The sequence below is a fragment of the Epinephelus fuscoguttatus genome, linkage group LG9, assembly GCF_011397635.1.
Source record: "Epinephelus fuscoguttatus linkage group LG9, E.fuscoguttatus.final_Chr_v1".
NCBI classification, from domain to species: Eukaryota; Metazoa; Chordata; class Actinopteri; order Perciformes; family Serranidae; genus Epinephelus; species Epinephelus fuscoguttatus.
The window spans coordinates 1,270,628-1,290,144 of record NC_064760.1 but is presented as its reverse complement, the minus strand read 5'-3'; the positions used below and the strand labels follow the sequence as shown (position 1 = coordinate 1,290,144).

The following is a 19,517-nucleotide window of genomic DNA, read 5'->3' as shown; positions in this document are numbered from 1 at the left end:
TTTTGCATTAAAATCATACTTAGTGGTGTCGTGACAGGAAATGTCAGAAATCAGATTTACTGGACTATTTGTTCAATAACTCTTTTTATCCCCTTAAATTTACTTCAGTTATTTTCTTATTGTTATTTTATCTCACGTATTTAGTTCTTCTCGTTCTTTATCTCCTCTGTCACTCAAGGCAGTGTGATTTGTACCCACGAGGACATTTGGGACGTTGAGAGGCTGATTTCAATGTGATTGGTTCCTATCACTGTCAGATGTGTGTTTTGCAGTGAGAACCTGCACTATCTCTTACTTGCTGTGAAGTCAGTTTAATAAACATGCGAGAAAGCAAAAAAATAAATCAGATTTACTGTAAACAGTTAATCTGTTAATGCATCACATGTCCCACAGTATGTTGGTCGACTCTTCCAACAAATTTTTACTTTTTTTAAAACTATTTATGATTAATCAAATCTCTGATTCAAAGTTTCTCTTAAAATCTACTATGTCGTTCTTTTAGCTGCCTGAGGTGATTTTAATCTGTCAGCTGGCGGCAGCAAACACGTGACTGTCAGCTGACAAAAGTGTTGGTCTACAGGACAAACTTCATGGTACCTTTACCAGATGACAGATCATTTCCTACGTCCACAGTGTGATTTTCTGTAAGCCTGAGTGACATCATCAGCTCTCTGTGGTCATGGTGACATGTACACCGCTATCCCTACTGAAATCTAGTGATGGATCTGTCGGGCCTGGTTACAGACTCCACCTACTCGGCGCACCGCAAGTGTACGCCGCTGTGCTAATGGTACGGACCAAGTGTCTAGATATCTGGACCAATCAGAGCCTCCTCGATCTTTGTCATGGTTTCTGTCAGTGCTGCTCTCTCTGTCATCGCCATCAAGCTCAAATATGTAGACACTGCATTGACAGCATCGGCTTGTTGCTGCAATGTGTCAACATGGCTGCCATGTTGCTCCAGGCAGGACTGTAAACAAATGACAGTAAAAACAGGAGCTGCAGTTTTTCTGGATAAAATGCAACATAATGTTTATATTTCAAATCAATGTCAGTGAGTTGTTTTTATATTCGTGGGTTTATGATCTCTGTGTGGTAGAAAAAAGTTTTGTCTCCAGTTAATAACCCTGTAACACAGAGATGGCGCTATAGAGCTGCCACGAAGTCTCTACTTCATGCCACTTTTGCATGTTAACACAGAAACAAACAACAGCGACATCATGGTGCTCCAGTGTGTGATTTCAGACAGCGTGTCCACGTTGTGGAAGCAAAAGAGGCGTGGCCATGGATGTAATAAGAGACATGGATACAGTGTTGGTCTTCTGCATCATTGGGTCAATAGGGCGGGCGCAGTGCGACTGCTGCCGGCCGCTAACTTGTACGGGGATGAAATGATTCAGTCTTCTTGGCTTTCCAAATATTATCAGACCGAACGGATCAAATCCTGACAGTGGGACGAATCATATCATGGAGGCTTGAGACGCTCAAAATTTCTCCACTGATTTTCAGATGTCTCTTTCACAATATAAATCATCATTATTTTAAGATAGAAGTCTGACACAGATTATTTTGTACTGAAGCAGCTGATCGACAGTATTTGGTACAATGTTCAGTGTCTTTAAATTTGAACACAAGTATTCCTTGTTTGTTTTTCCACAGAGCTGCATCCTGTACGAGGTGAAAAGCCTCCGAGGCAGCATTTTACATAAAATATCTACTCACTGTTTAACCTGCTCCTGAAACCTGACTCCTCTCAGCCTTCAGTGCATCAATATCAGGTGTATGCAGAGTCGTGGGCCGGTTGTGTTGTGGCCCACAGGCCGTATGTTTGACACCCCTGATCTAGTGTAACATCTAACATACGTGTCAGCAGGGCTTTATAAAATATGACATCACAGTCATTTACCGTCTCTGTTAAATGGTGACTGATCTCGTCCTTTTCACCCACTGTCCTTCTTCTTTGAGTCAGCTGCTGACTGCTAACTAGAGCTGCCCCCCCTGACTGAGACTGTCCCTAGTGGACCATCGGTCCTCATCAGGGTCCATCAGTGGACCATCAGTCCTCATCAGGGTCCATCAGTGGACCAACAGTCCTCATCAGGGTCCATCAGTGGACCAGCAGTCCTCATCAGGGTCCATCAGTGGACCAGCAGTCCTCATCAGGGTCCATCAGTGGACCAACAGTCCTCATCAGGGTCTATCAGTGGACCAGCAGTCCTCATCAGGGTCCATCAGTGGACCAACAGTCCTCATCAGGGTCCATCAGTGGACCAGCAGTCATCATCAGGGTCCATCAGTGGACCAGCAGTCATCATCAGGGTCTATCAGTGGACCAATAGTCCTCATCAGGGTCCATCAGTGGACCAGCAGTCCTCGTCAGGGTCCATCAGTGGACCAGCAGTCCTCGTCAGGGTCCATCAGTGGACCAGCAGTCCTCGTCAGGGTCCATCAGTGGACCAGCAGTCCTCGTCAGGGTCCATCAGTGGACCATCAGTCCTCGTCAGGGTCCATCAGTGGACCAGCAGTCGTCATCAGGGTCCATCAGTGGACCAGCAGTCATCATCAGGGTCCATCAGTGGACCATCAGTCATCATCAGGGTCCATCAGTGGACCAGCAGTCATCATCAGGGTCCATCAGTGGACCAGCAGTCGTCATCAGGGTCCATCAGTGGACCATCAGTCATCATCAGGGTCCATCAGTGGACCATCAGTCATCATCAGGGTCCATCAGTGGACCAGCAGTCATCATCAGGGTCCATCAGTGGACCAGCAGTCATCATCAGGGTCCATCAGTGGACCATCAGTCATCATCAGGGTCCATCAGTGGACCAGCAGTCATCATCAGGGTCCATCAGTGGACCAGCAGTCATCATCAGGGTCCATCAGTGGACCAGCAGTCATCATCAGGGTCCATCAGTGGACCAGCAGTCATCATCAGGGTCCATCAGTGGACCATCAGTCATCATCAGGGTCCATCAGTGGACTAGTCTCCTGCATGTTTCTGATATTGCTGTAATGATGAAATGATATATTTTGGTGGTTTGAGTTGAAGGTGTGAGAAAGAATAGTATCAGTAACATTGTTAACACTGTGCTACATTACAGAGAAATACAAACCGTACTAATGAACCTTCATTAATATAGGCCTATATTTTATCTCCAAGTGCACGTCACACACTGAGCGAGCCGCCTGTTAATGACGCTGTGGGCTAATGGGCATGTAGCTACTTCCATGTTTCACATGATACGTCATGTTTGTAGTCGACCAATGAAGATGAGTTTACATATCACCTTGGGTTCGTCCTTCACCTTCTCAAAATGATCCCACACTTTGGATTTCCTGCCCGACATGTTATTAACTAGCCTGTGGAATAACCGCAGGTACCAGCCCTGGAGATTAACCTGACTCCTGTCTGACTGCTGAGCGTGGACACTTCCTGTGTCTGTCCTTTCAAAGTAAAGTCACACATGGTCCAGTCATATAGGTTTGGATTTATTTGACAAGGTGCAGCTCCTGACAGAGTTTAATGTTTGTTTTATTCTGTTTGTTTTTTTGTTCTGTGACTAAGCGACCAATGAAATCTTTCTGAATAACGACCTCTCTGGTCGAGTGTGTGTTAGACTGACAGGAACTGAATCACTGTCATGAGGAAAACTGGATTTGTTTTCTGTTCCTTGATTAATACTTGTGCACCCTGTACAATATGATCTAATGCTGGAGTCGCCAACTTTCCAGCTGGCTCGTGCACAGACTGGTTGAATAGTTTTGTACTTCCGCCTCAGTAATAATGCAGGAGAACCACTGCTCCACCCGACTGAGTCTTGGCACGGAGACATCAGTAGGTCTAAACTGGTTTGGACAGTTTGCACTTTAATAGCAATAAAACAATGATACACTGTGCTGTGCAGTGCCAACTGTTAAGAGTTAAAGCAACTGCAGACACAAGTTTTCCTTTGCACTCCCAGAAGATCACAGACCCATGAATATAAAAACCACTCATTGTGACAGTGCCTGCTCGCTTCAACATGGCGGCAGAGTTGAGGTCTGATCAGCAGCCAGCGAGGCCTCTACACTTCTGTATGCTCCTCATCCTCTCATCAGAGTGTGAAGGGTTAATTAATGCTGCCGCCTGAGAGCAGCTGTTGGTGTGAGGAGTCTGTTGGGAGACAGACTGTAGGAAACCAGATGTTTCTGTCAGTGAGGAGGTCACATGACTTTAGTAAACCGTCAGTACATATTTGTACAGCGCTGTGTGCAGTTTGTTAAACATATAGACATTTACATCATCGTCAGCTTCATCTCTTCATGTAAACACACAGTTGTAAATGATTTTCTTTCTCTTTTTTTGAACTTCTTTTTATTTCTTTTTAACAGTAAGTCGTACAGCACATAAGCACAGAAGCATGTTACATGACAAGGACATCAATGTCTTTACGGAGCAGTCCGTGAGTTTTGGCATCCCCTCAATGTCCATACATTGTTTTAATAAGTAGGAGTGAATAGTCCTTTTTGTCCGTGCACCCAGAGACAAGAGGAGAAAAGAAAACAAAAAGAATAAACAGAAAAAATAGAAAATAATAATAAAAATAATAATAAGTAAATGATTTTCAAACAGTTTCATTATTTATGAAAAGACGACATCAGTCATCAGAGTTCATGTTTTATTTAATACTCACAGATTCACTTTATTATGACAGTAAAAACTTTAAGTTTTACTTGAAATAATTCTTAAATATTTAATCGATATTTCTGTTGATTGATTAATAAAGTGATAGTTGCAGCTCTACAGACATGATGAAAAACAGCAGCGTGCACACACAAACTGTGTAGGTCCAGGGAGGTGATGAACGCCTGCACTCACAGGTTAATCTACTTACTGACTGTAGACTGAATAAACAGGGATGGCAAGTAGATCATCAGCTGAGGTTTAAATCAACAGTCAGGACAAAGACATGATGACGTGTGTGATGTGTGAAGAATGAACCAGCGGCCTCTCCCAGGTGTGAGGAGTGTCGGGGCGGGGATGGCGGGTTGATGGCGGGTTGATGGGGGACAGGGCACTGATGTGTCAGGCCTTGGGTATGATAGTTTATGAAGGATTCAAATTTCAAATAAGTCATCAACCATCTATATGCACTCATCGTTTAATGCCACTGGTATTTTTAAATTAACAATGAGTGAATCCCATAAAAGACACTAAACGAACGGTAAATTCATTCAAATAGAACAAATTATTTATTGAATTCAAAATGTCTGGAAGAAGGGGAGCAGAAAAGAGGAGAGGAGAGAGGGGAGTATTTTTCTTGTCAATACAAATGTGTGCATTAACCCTACACAATTTAAATGTGTACATCTGACACAATTATTATATTATATTTTTGCTTTAAATTGTGTGGAATTAATGTTCATCTTTTAATCATGTTAATCCAAAGACTCCTTTTCCCCCAGTGTGGACATGTCCAGGGTACAAAATAAATACAGGCCTAGACATTTTGGATTAAAGATGTGGTCTATACTATGTGGACTAAATGGACTCGGCTATACAATGAATTTAATTTCTGCTGCTGAGCTACAGTATTTTTGCCTGTATCAAAAGACAGGGATAGACAAGACACAGAAAATAATGATGATGAAATATATTAATATAACTAGTAGGGATGCACCTGTGTGTTTTTTGCAATATTCGGCTGAATATATTCGGTTGCCGAATATATTCGGCCGAATATTGCAAAAAACACACATTCAGTATTCGGTGGAATAAGTTAAAAGCAAGGCCGAATAATAGCGGCGCGGTTTTGATAACGCAATCAAACAGCGTGCCGTGACGGGCGGATTAAAATGTCTGCAGTGTGGCGATCCGTCCGTCACCGCACTCACATTTGTGACTAAAAATAGTTTTGAGCGAGCAAAATAAATGATTCAGCACGCTGTGCGAGCAGCCTACAGATTTCAACCAGCAGCAGAAGCAAAAGGCGAATCCCACCGATTGTGGGTTGAACGGGGGTCACAGACACAGACAGTAACGTTAATGTATTCCTGTCAAATACGGCGGCCATCGGCTTACTGGCGATTGATAAGTCTGCTCCAATAATATCCTCTTCTTGGCATCACGACTGCCCAGAAGTACCTGAACAGCCGAGCCAGCCGAACACAGGTATGTGACGTGTCAGAGGAGAAACGAGTCGTTCACGGCCCACAAACCTCACCGCACTTTAGGGACTGTTCTTTACTTATGAAGGGACTGTTCTTTACTTGTCAGGGGAGGAGGGTGGCTGGTTGATTCTTATTTTATTTATTTATTTTATTTTGATCCCCCCTATGTTAATCACTTATTGATGCTGTTTTTGAAGTATGAATAAGTCAATAAGTAATTTATTCCATTGAAATATCATTGATGTATTATAGAAAAGTGATTTATCTTTTTATAAATGACAAAAGGCACATCTGCCTCATTTTTGCTGTGGTATCGTGATACTACTCAGAACCATGATATTTTCATTGGTATCGTACACTGGGATCCAATTTTGGTACCGTGACAACACTAATCTGGAGGGGGTTCATCTGCAAAAACTAATGAAAAACTAAACAACGATATTCGGTATTCGGTACTCGGTATTCGGCCAAGCGTTTAATATTATTCGGCTTTGGCTTCTGCCACAAATTTTCATTTCGGTGCATCCCTAATAACTAGTCCTACAACACTCAAGGTCTAAAAACAGGTGTTTAAAATAGCTGCTGAAATTAGCAAGGACACTGTTGGCTTAAGTCATGCCGTCTTGTCAAACTGTTCAGTAACAGCTGATAATCCCTGAGATGAGCTGTCAATGTTTTCCTTTTGTGCAACAGGTCATTTCATTCAGTAGGCTACAAAATCAAGTGATGACATGACTTCATGTACACATGTGATCAGGCACTCCCGTCTTGTGTGTGCACCCTCTTCTCGGTGATGTTGCTGCGGTCAGATCACCTGATTCGAAGGAGAGAATCTGCTATGTGGAGGCATTTCACACTATTTCAACTGCTGTTGCACAACTGTTTATTTTTGTTAAAAATAAATAGTTCATCTGTTTCATTTTATCTAAGGAAGAACTGTGTAGTCATCAGTGCCTGATGCCTCAAGTTGTTTTTAAAGATTTTTGGGGGGGCATTTTAGCCTTTAATTGATGGGACAGTCAAGTGTGAAAGGGGGAGGGAGAGAGAGAGAGAGAGAGAGAGAGAGAGAGACAGAGACAGAGACAGAGAGACAGAGACAGAGACATGCAGCAAAGGGCCACAGGCTGGAGTTGAACCCGGGCCGCTGCAGCAACAGCCTTGTACACGGGGTGCCTGCTCTACCACTAAGCCACCAACATCCGGCTTCTAGTCTTTTCTGTTCTACATGTAAAGGTATATAGCTTTTTAGGTCAACCATAGTATCAGATTGGTATCGGGTATTGGCTGATACTCAAAGCCACAGCATCGGGATCGAAACTGAAAAAGCTGGATCTGTGCATCTCTAGTCTTCACACTTAATGTTTCCTCTAAAGACTCTGAGTATAAGAGTGTCTGCAGGTCCTCAAAAAGTCTTAAAGTGTCTTAATTTGAATTTGTGAGGGTTTCTTTGCCACAAACATTTTATCTGATCGGATTAATCTGTCTGTTAATTTATTGTCTTGTTAAACTGAGTTGAACTCTGCAGCATCAAAGTCCATATTTCTGACCATAAATCTTTGAAACCTGAACCTGAACCTCTCACTGTCTCTTTATACTGTGAGATGAGATTTAATTTCATGAGGACGTGTCCAGTAGATCGTCTTGTTTTTCTCTGTTCATTATTTTGCATCCACGTAATTTAATGTTAACTACATTCATATATTGTTTACATATTTTAGAGTTATGATTAAGTGTGGTGGAGTCATACATGTGTATATATAAGATGTGAGATACTTCTGTTGTCCTACGTAATTTTTCTGACATTAAAGTGGATCATGTCCCACAGAGAGGAACCTGCCTCACAACACTCGTGATGTAACTGACCTGTGGGCAAAATATAAATGAACCTGACTCATTCTAATAAATATATTCTTACATAAAATCACATATACACTACTGACCGTTATACTCACCTGCACTGCTTTAATAATGATGATGATAATAACAGTGAACTTTATTTTGTAGTTCTTTTCAAAAACAAAATACAAAGTGTGATTACAAGATGAGAGTTAGTTCAGTGCAGCTGAAAATGGAAACAAATAAAGGAGACAATGACTAAAATAAATAAAAGCATAAAACAAAGAAACACACACACTAAAACAAAAACCCTCTTATCAAAAGCCAGTTTATAAAAACTTAACTTTGTTTAAGAATGATCCTATAAATGGTTGTAAAAAGCAAATTAAATTTAAGTGTCTGATACCTGGAGACAACCTGGAGTGTGTCAACACACCTGTCAGTAGTCTCTCATGAACATATATATTTATAACATTAGTAGTATTACATTCATTTATACGTATATGAAGGAGTGTAAGAAAATAAACATATCAAGGTGAACGAAAGGACGAACATGTTGGTCTGCTTTTAATCGTACCACTGCGCAGGTGATGGATGTCTGGAGGCATAATGTTTTTGGGTCGTCCGTCCTATTCTCATGAACACGATATAACTCTGCAGCACCGAGGGGGATAAACCAAAATTCACCAAACAAAATAAATATATAAATAAAAGATCACTTCAAAGTCAAATAAGATTTTTCCAAATTTTCCACTATTTCCATCCATCCAGAGGTAGTTGGAGACTCTTCACTCCGCCATTTCCTGGTTATGGTTGGACTTGTAATAAATATCTGTCCTGCTTTGTTCTGATCTGAAATAATTTAAGTAAAATGTTCGTTCTCTTTTAAAAATATTAATTTACATAAACTTTACTGTATTTCTTACAGAAAGTTTGATTATTTAAAAGCTCCATCGCACACTGAGGCACACTCAAGGAGATTATTCAAAATCTTTAATCCAAATTAAATTCTAACGTCAAAAATGCTCTAAAAAAGCAAAGAGAGAATAAATTATTTAAAGCTGCAGTAGGCAGTTTTATTTTGCATCTGTGCCTGCGCGGTCAGAGGAAGTATGTTTTCAGATTATCTGTCTTAGTCTCTTGAACACAGTATCTCAAGACCGCCTCAATATAATTTCTTTAAATTTGGCACTTAAATCGTCCACTTGGACCAAAGAATAAACTGATTAGAATTTTGTGGTCAAAGGTCAAAGGTCGGCTTGACTGTGACATCATCATGTTTTAACGTCATATCTCAGGAACAGAAGTGAGTACCCCAAAGGTCAAAGGTCAGCTTGACTGTGACATCATCATGTTTTAACGTCATATCTCAGGAACAGAAGGGGAGACATTTGGTCAGATACTGAATTGGTGACTCTAATCTTGAAACTGTGCTGATTGTATAGATCTTCTGTGTGTGAAGCATCCATGTTTTAGTGTTTGTAGTTTCTTTGCAGTGACATTTATATTTGAATCTTTTACTGCCTTCATGGCTTCATGTCAGTGTGGACAGACAGGGACAGAAAACTTTAACAGCAACTTGACCCGTTCGCAGATTCATACAACTGCAAGGTAATAACTCTAGTTTTGGTGTTGTGGAACAAAACAATGATGCTAATGTTGCTGATAGTTTAGCCATCTGCTAACTGGCGCTAAAGGCTCATGGCTGCAGGTTTATGTTTCTGTAGCTAACGTTAGCTGGAGCCTTGAATCACAGCGTGTCCTCCGCCTCACTCCCCGCCGCGACGCACCACCTCACAGGGAGGAGAGCAGCAGCAGCTCCGGAGCCTGACCCCCAGTCAGCAGCTGCAGCATCCTGAATCCAGACAGATCAAACCTCAGCTCAGGGGCCGGAGGGCCCCGACTCCCCGCTGGATCAAAAAACTTTCTGTTTACTGAATTGATTTCTAAACACTCTGGTATTTTGTTACACTGTGATACCGTCCAGCCTGTCACCTGTAAACAACTCAAAATAATCACATGACAAGTAACTTTAGTACTCACTCTTAGAAAACTCAGTTAAAATGGACGACTGCACATTTAAATGGAGAGATCAGTGCTTAAAAATAAAGTGCTTCAATTCCAAATATGTAATTTTCCCCAAGCCCCTCCTACTTCCTTTGCCTCCTGGCAGCGCCTGTCTTATAATATGATTTTAACTCATTTACACTTCACTAATGAACACTGCTCTCCTCCTCCTCACTGAACGTGTTTGATTTGTGTCTTCATGTTATTATCGTACCATATTCAGAGGTGAGAGGATGTGAGGACACTGAAATCAGAATAATATAAAGTCCTCAGCTGCTCTGATGAAATGCTGCCAGATGACTCTCAGCTCCTGTTTTCTGTCTGTCATGAAACAATCAGACTGATGACTGAAGGATTTCAGAGTCAGACTCATCCAGTGTGAGATCGGACTGACCTGAAGGCACCACGTGTTCATAAACATGAGCCAAGCTCAGTTTGGTCACGGAGAGCAGATCTGACCTGAGAGCAGTTTGTAACTGTGTCAGGGTGGAAAAGTACCAGCTGCAGTAAACCCCTGTGTCTGTGTTAAACTCTGCAGGAACATATTTGTCTGATGACACACTGTTTAAGTCTCAGTCTCAATATAAAACTCACTGTGAACTCAGTATCTGTGGTCGGGGTTCTGTCCTAATGTTCTGCAAAGTTTTACAGAACCTGATAAATGCTCATTTTCATCCTCTGTTATGTGATTATCAGGAGTTGGTTCAAGCAGTAGGTGGCGCAAGTCCTTGATCAGTATACCACTGCAGAAGATGGAGTGAAACAAAGGAAAATATGAATGTATAATAATAGCGGAGAGCACAGAGACAGTTTGAGCAGCCAGTACTGAAGCTGGTCCAAACTTTAGCTGTTAAAAGCCTCCTGAGACGACGCAGCAACTGTTCGTCAAGTCTGCGTCATTGTTTATTAACTGAAGTTGTTTCAGTTGCTCTCAGGCGCATTAACCTTTTATCAGTACACCAACTTTTTTTTAAGATATTTTTTTCGGCTCTTTGCCCTTAATAACAGCACAGTGTCTCTTCCTCTGCTTAGTAACATGCTGAAATTCAGCAGGCTGTCTCGTCTGATCTTAGGTCGTAGTCAGTGGGGTTGGTGGGCGTGACTCCCGCTGGGGGGGCGAGGGGGTTGAGAAGCACCAACTTGTACACCTCCCCTAAGCATAAACACTCTGTGATATTTAACTATTTTTTCCAAATTCTTTTGTGAGTTTTCCACTCGGGTCAAATATAATCCAAAATTCAGTTTTCTCATCTAAAATATTTTCAGATATTTATTTGTATTTTATGTACTGTTTAGTTGTGATTTGAGATTGTTTGTCACCAGCCAGCCACCATGTTGTTTTCAAATGAGCCAAATCCAACTCACATTACGTCATCCATCAGCAGGAGTGTTAATTGGTCCGGTCTGGTGCAGTGCATTCTGGTACTTGTAGGTTTTCTACCTTTTGAGCAACACAGCTCATTTCCTGTGTTTTTCCTGCTCATGTAGTGCCGGTTTCAAAAATATTTGTCGTTCTGCTGCAGAGACAGAGCAGTGTAATGAAAAGACTGACCTCTCTGCAGTCAAATACTTCTTTAACTAAGATATCTTCACCTGAGGAGAAGTTCATCTGAAGAAGCTCTTGTCTCCGCTCCGTCTCTCTGCAGTCAGATATAAAGTTGTTGTTGTGATGTCAAAGCGTCCTGCTGGCCGTCTGAAGCTCACAGATGTCTGGTGTTTGTGTCCTCAGTGGGTCCTCTGCGGGTGGAGTTCAACATTCCAGTGAACTTGGAGCAGATAAAAAAAGACAACCCCAACCTGCAGCTGGGCGGACGCTTCAAACCCAAAGACTGTGTGGCACAGCAGAAGGTCGCCATCATCATCCCCTTCCGCAAACGAGACGAACACCTCAAGTACTGGCTGTACTACCTGCACCCCATCCTGCAGAGGCAGCAGCTCGACTACGGAGTCTACGTCATCAACCAGGTACCACACACAGCTCGCACAAACACACCACAACATACACACCTGAACATGTTCATCAGCCGTAGAGGAGCTGGAAGGTTGTTCCCTTCAGACACAGCCAGGCTAACTGTTTGCCTTTGTTTCCAGTCTTTATGCTAAGCTAACTGTTTGCCTTTGTTTCCAGTCTTTATGCTAAGCTAAGTTAATCAGTAGGACCACTCTGAACATCAGACTCTCTCTGTTTAAATGTTGAACTGTTCCTTTAAAGCACTGTTTATATTCCATGGGCGTAACTATAACAATCAGTTTGTGATATAATGATTGTGTCAACATATTGATCACTGATTTATAGAAACAAACATGGATGCCTGGTGTTAGCTCAGTGAAGGAAAATAAATCCAGATGAATGTATGTGGTGTTCTGACCCTGATGTCACTGGCTGGTCCTCACAGGTGTGTGTGGAGTCAGGTGTCACTGGAGGCTCAGAGTGAAAACATTAGCTCAGGGCGTGTCGCTGAAAAGATCCTGCAAACGTCTTTTGTTGCAGTGAAATATGAATATGTTTAAACACACACACACACACACACACACACACACACACACACACACACACAGGCAGTGTGCGTGTGTGTGTATCAGTGGTTGGATTATTGTACAGGTTCATAAGGGGCTGGCCCAGGGGCCCAACGGGTCAGGTGGCTCCTGACTTTGAATCTGTTAGTCTTTCTCTTATGTCAGAGGGGTGGGGGAATGTCACATCATATATATCCATGCTGACTGGAGATGCAGAGAATATTTTTGACTGCTTACACATGAGAGTTAATAATGCTACTCCTCAGTTTAGTAGTATGAGCCAGAGGTGTGGACTCGTGTCACATAACTTGGACTTGAGTCAGACTTGATCTAAATGACTCTATCACAGGACTGACACACAGAGACAGACAACCATTCACACCAATTAACCTGCGTGTCTTTGGACTGTGGGAGGAAGCTGGAGCACCTGGAGGAAACCCACGCTGACACAGGGAGAACATGTGGGAGCACCTGGAGGAAACCCACGCTGACACAGGGAGAACATGTGGGAGCACCTGGAGGAAACCCACGCTGACACAGGGAGAACATGTCAGAGCACCTGGAGGAAACCCACGCTGACACAGGGAGAACATGTGGGAGCACCTGGAGGAAACCCACGCTGACACAGGGAGAACATGTCAGAGCACCTGGAGGAAACCCACGCTGACACAGGGAGAACATGTCAGAGCACCTGGAGGAAACCCACGCTGACACGGGGAGAACATGTCAGAGCACCTGGAGGAAACCCATGCTGACACAGGGAGAACATGTGGGAGCACCTGGAGGAAACCCACACTGACACAGGGAGAACATGTCAGAGCACCTGGAGGAAACCCACGCTGACACCACAGGGAGAACATGTGGGAGCACCTGGAGGAAACCCACGCTGACACGGAGAGAACATGTCGGAGCACCTGGAGGAAACCCACGCTGACACGGAGAGAACATGTCGGAGCACCTGGAGGAAACCCACACTGACACAGGGAGAACATGTCAGATCACCTGGAGGAAACCCACGCTGACACAGGGAGAACATGTGGGAGCACCTGGAGGAAACCCACGCTGACACAGGGAGAACATGTGGGAGCACCTGGAGGAAACCCACGCTGACACGGAGAGAACATGTTGGAGCACCTGGAGGAAACCCACGCTGACACGGGGAGAATATGTGGGAGCACTTGGTGACTGTGCTAACCACTGCACTACCGTGCTGCGCTCTCATTTGACAGCTCTTTGATATGTGGCGCTAAACGTTACTGAGTCATTAGAGCGCCGGACTCGAAGGAAAAGCTTCTTGTTTTTCATGTTATTTTGTGTTTTTTTTTCTTAAGAATGAATGGGTAAGTTAGTGGTTACTGTGTGTTGGGTTATCAGAAACAAAAGTAACTGAAACTGACATCCCTGAAACTTCCCAGAGGAAGAGATGCAAAATGACTGAAACCATAAACCCACCACAGAAACAGATTCAAAGAGATGCAAAACCGTCTGCAGTTGTTTAGTATCTTTGACTCTGTCTCTTGTGTAGGAGGCATGGCCTCTTCCCTGTCTGTGCCATGTTGTTAATGTCACATAATCCCTTAATGCTGATGTCTTATCAGAACTTTTACAGTCTGACTGGAAACTAGTGCAAACAGTGGAGCTCACAGGAATGTAATGATTAACTCCTCACAAACATCACAGATCTCTCCGCTTCCTCATTGTGTGTTCAACATGGACGCTCTGATCCTGTCACACTCAGTACTGACACTACGAATACTATCATCACGACTACTACTGCAGATATTTGACATTAAAACCAAAACTCCAGAAAAGGAAATGAACTCTGCCTGTCGAGCTGCTGGAAGACTTTTAATGTGAAACATCTGTAAATGAGGAACATCTGTCTGTTTATTGGCAGCAGCTTAAAAAACACTCAAACATACATGTACACAGTTTTAATCCAGTGTCCTCGTGTTAACTCATCATTTCTCGTTATTTTCAAAATAAATGTAAAACAAAACCATCATCAGGGTCTTTTTATATCTAAATCTCTCTGTCTCTTTTCTCTGTTAAACAGTTTGAAATGTTTGATGACTCATCCTGGACTCGGGCATTTATACAAGTTTACAAAATGAGACTCTGCAGGTTTACATGTAGGAACTGAATGTGTAAACTTTTTGTATCTTTTAGTGGCAGATACCGCTTGTATCTAAGACTTATCTTGTCTTATCTCATCTTCTCTCGTCTCGTCTTGTCTGGGTCCTTCCAAGTCGGGTCCTACAGAGACTAGGCAAGACTCCTTACTAGGAGTCAGTGAGCACACATTGGTACAGGTTAACGTCCCAGGTGTGTGTCATTGAAGAGTCCCGCCTTCAATTCAGACACATCATGCACAAAGAACTGTGGGTACTTCATTCCCACCAAGGATACACACATGATCCTTGAAAATTGTCTGAAGGAAGCAGAGTTAATTCTTACAGGTATTTTAGGTATAGTCTGAGTCTTGAGATGAAAATGTTAATTAGTTTCACTTGATGAAAATTCAAAACTGTTTCTGTTTTTTCTCTCATTAAACTGATCCAGTGAGGCTAACTCATGGATCATGAATCAGACTCAAGGCGACAGGTTGTATAAGATAATGTGTGTGTCATGTCTCCAGCAGTGTGTGACAGGTTTAAGGGCTGATTTACGAGCACACACTCACTGATCATCATCTGAAAAGCTCAACATCTCTCTATTTATGCTCTCAACAAATAACTAATGTGAGCCAACTAGGATTTGTCCCCAGGTTCATTGTAAACTCTGACTTATCCATGTGACTGTTAAGAAGCAGAAACATAACTTGTTTCTTCATGTGCAACATGTTAGTCTGGAGGTTTAAACTGGTGTCCTCTCACAGAGTTGGTGATTCAAACTAAACTTTCATCTCTGCCAGAGAAAACTGATCTGAGTTCGCTCAGCAAAGCTTTAACTCTTCAGCCTCCATGACTCAGTTTACTTTATGTCATCAGTTCATCAGAACAGATAAATGTTTGTTATGATTAAAATATCAACACATTAGAACAAAGATCAGCTTTGTTAGCTTTCAGCAGCTTCAGAGCGTCTGTGTCTGTCAAGTGATGAAATAAAGGTCTGCACTGGGTTAAAGTGAGGAGCTGATCACAGTCTGAGGCTGAACTGACTGATCACACAGCCACACAGAGACAAGCAGACACATGCTCTGACTGAATGTAAATGAGCTGCTGGCATGAAGTCACCTGTCTTTCCTACCTGTGTGTGAGTCAGGCTCAGTTCACGCCTATCACTAAATGCCTCACACTGATATCAGAACATTCAGTTGTTTTAGCGACTGATTAATGGTGTCAGAGATGATGATGATGATGAAGATGAATATCTTTAGGTTTCAGACTGTCAGTCGTCAGCGAGGCCTCAGAGGTTTCACTGCTATTTAACATCTTACAAACTAATCTGTTCATCTAGGAGGGAGAAGAAGAATAAAAATAATGGTTAGCTGCAGGTTGTAGTTCAACACCACCCGATGAGACACTGCAGCCACTTCTGTCCTGACATATATACCACATATACCTGTCCATATACTGTATATACTACGGCTGTCACGATACTAAAATTTCAAACTCGATATCGATACCCAGGAAAATATTCAATACTCGATACCATTTTCGATACAGCAGCAAAAAATTAAGAGGCATGTCATTTTTTAAATAAAGATCAGAACAGTAACATCAATGATAACAACAAAAAATTCCTCCCAAATAAATAACAACAAGAAACAAGATCTGTCCGTACAAATGTATTTATCTACAGCCCTGTTTATTTTCTGTGCTTCTGGTGAATTGGCACCATATTTTTGTTGCTGATCAAATAGAGTTGGTAGTTTAGGCTCAGGATGCTCCTGTTTCTACCTCACTATGTGGTCAGAGAACCAGGGGTTACGGGAGAAACCAAACGTTTTTTCAGCTTCAATCTGTGACTTTACAGTTAACATAACTTTCAGACACACATAATTGTGTTGTCCTGTTAAACTAACATTGTCTATTAATGTTACAGACGGGCACGACTGATACAGTTTTCTGCTTAGCTCCCGCATTAATGTTAGAAGTTATATTTTAGTTTGATGCTGGCGACACCAGCTGCTCAGCTGCTAGTGAGGGGAGGGGCTGTACCTGCCATCTGCAGCGTGCTGTGTTCACTTCACTAAATATTTCCAAAGAGCGCTTTTTCCTTTATCATTTTTTACCAAAACTGGCTGCTCTGATCCTCCTGCAGTCGCGCTGGCCATATTACAGCAACAGAAATGTGTGCATGCATGCACAGCGACGACAACAAGCCGGGTTGCAGCGAGGGCTCTGTGCCTGCCAGACGCTGCCTGCACAGCACATGTTCGTCGGACCCGTCACTGCACCTGACAGGCGCTGAGGTGGCGTGCACTGTTAGTACTGATACTTTTGTAAATTAGTATTGTATCCGGATACAGCGTTTGAGTATCGATACTTTTCAGAGTATCAATACTTTTGACAACCCTAGTATATACCAGATATACCTGTCCATACACTGTAGTAGGTGGTGTCCACACTGAAGCTGAGCTCAGACTGATTTAACAGCCTGACTGATTTATACAAATGAAGCAGCATCATCATGAGAAACTTCACTGATGTTCTTCTCTCTAACCTCAAACATGCACACACCACAAGATGTGAAAACACTGGCTCATCACACTCTACAGGATGTTATTAAGATGATTGTACCTGAGGGAGCCTGAATGCATCACCTGTCTTTATCTCATGGGGACGCAAATGTAAACAAAGCAGAGAGCGAATGACCTGCTGTAAAGTTAACACTGCTTTGCATTTAGATCAACAACAGCACAGGTCTGGATGAGGAGGTGGTGAACACAGCTCGTCTGTTCTTCAGGTGTTAGATGTCACTTTGAATCTTTGTCCAGGGAAAAAGTTTTTTGGGATTAACAGAATGTACAAAATATACATGATTTTGGCTACTGTTCAAATTTGTTCCCAAAACATGTCCAGTGTTACATTAAATCACTTCCTTGTACTATTGATCTAAAATATAGTCCTGCACTGTTGAAACTGTCACAGGATGACATGTCACGAACAGCAGAAATAATCGACAGACAGACAGACAGACAGACAGACAGACAGACAGACAGACCCTGCTGCTGAGGACAGAGGGGACATTTTGTCCACTGGCAACTTTGGTAAAATATTTTTCTGCCTCTGCACCAGCGGTAGCTGCTGCCAGAAGTATTATGTTTCCAGGTTGTCTGTCTGAGGTTTTTTTTTTCTAATTTGGCACGACCGTCTACTTGGACTTAACAACAAACTGATACAATTTTAGTGGTCATATGTCAAAGGTCAAGGTCACTGTGACCTTGTCTGTGTCATTCCCATGAACATGATATCTCAAGAACAACTATAGGAAATTTCTTCACATTTGGTTCACACGTCCACTTGAAGTCAACAATAAACTGATTAGATTTTAGGGATCAAAGGTGAAGGTCACTGTGACCTTGAGTTCATTTCATTTTTGTGAATGTGATATCTCAGAAATTTGAAAGAAATGTCCTCTTAGACCTAGGTGAACTGATGAGAATTTGGTGGTTGAAGATGAAAGGTCAGTGTGACCTCACAAAACGTGTTTTTGTCCATAACTGAAGAATTCATTCACTAATTCTGATCAAACTTGACACAAATGTCTAACAGTCTAACAAAATAATGAAGGTCAAAAGGTCAAAGGTCAGCTTGACTGTGACATCATCATGTTTTAACGTCATATCTCAGGAACAGAAGGGGAGACATTTGGTCAGATACTGAATTAGTGACTCTAATCTTGAAACTGTGCTGATTGTATAGATCTTCTGTGTGTGAAGCATCCATGTTTTCACTGACATGGATGGAGACTGTCAGAGACACTGGACTGGTGGGCGGAGTCATACAACCACAGGATGGACTGGTGGGCGGAGTCATACAAGCACAGGGTGGACTGGTGGGCGGAGTCATACGACCACAGGGTGGGCTGGTGGGCGGAGTCATACGACCACAGGGTGGACTGGTGGGCGGAGTCATACAACCACAGGATGGACTGGTGGGCGGAGTCATACGACCACAGGGTGGGCTGGTGGGCGGAGTCATACGACCACAGGGTGGGGATTATAGTTTTATTATAAAAATAAGGAACATTTCAAACACTTGTGTGTCACACTGTATCACACAGAAAAACAGGCTGTGAAACAAACACAGGAACCATCACAGATCTCTTAATCAGAGTTGTTGATGGTGCACGTTAATGAATCTGTGTGTGTGTGTGTGTGTTTTAACTGCATGGGCCTCTGTGATTTCTAACAGAAGATAAAGCACATTTTAAACTCTGTTTCTATAAGTCTTCTTCTCACTGCTCTTTGTTTGTTTGTGACTCACAGTTGTTCTTCTCTCTCCTGTCTGTCCTTCCTCCTCCTCCTCCTCCTCTTCCTCCTCCTCCTTTACTGTAGTTTCCTCCTCACTCTGCCTCCCTTGCTCACACCGCCTCCCCCTTCCTCCCCCCTCCCTCTGCATGTCAGGCGTTTCTGACCAATGGCTGTGGCTGCTGGAGACGTTGAGACCCGCCCCCTGCTTGGTCTCGGCCAATAGCAGTCTGCTCTGGTAATTCGGGCTTCTCTTTTTTCTACCTGTTTCTACTCTTCTCTTTGTTTCTGGCAGCAGAGCAGGAACCAGACGTCATGTACAGACCACATCAGCGTACATGTAGAACATCTGTTAAACATGCTGCAGTGTGAACTGAACGTTCTGTGTCTTTACTAACCTCTGAGGACACGTCCTCTTTTTCCTCCTCAGACATCTCTGCACAGTCACAGACATTAATGTACAGCACCATTATATTGTCTCATATTTTATATACATGATTACAGTTAGCGTACCGGGGCTGGTACC

At 42.7% G+C, this 19,517-nt stretch overlaps 1 protein-coding gene across 1 annotated transcript in view; it reads left to right on the top strand.

Annotated features, from left to right (window-relative positions):
• b4galt1l (DP-Gal:betaGlcNAc beta 1,4- galactosyltransferase, polypeptide 1, like) overlaps positions 1–19,517 on the top strand; it is a 38,306-nt gene that overhangs the window by 2,768 nt on the left and 16,021 nt on the right. Inside the window, exon 2 of the mRNA XM_049586715.1 lies at positions 11,786–12,021. Coding sequence (XP_049442672.1) covers positions 11,786–12,021 — 236 coding nt within the window. The remainder of the gene's footprint in view (positions 1–11,785; positions 12,022–19,517) is intronic.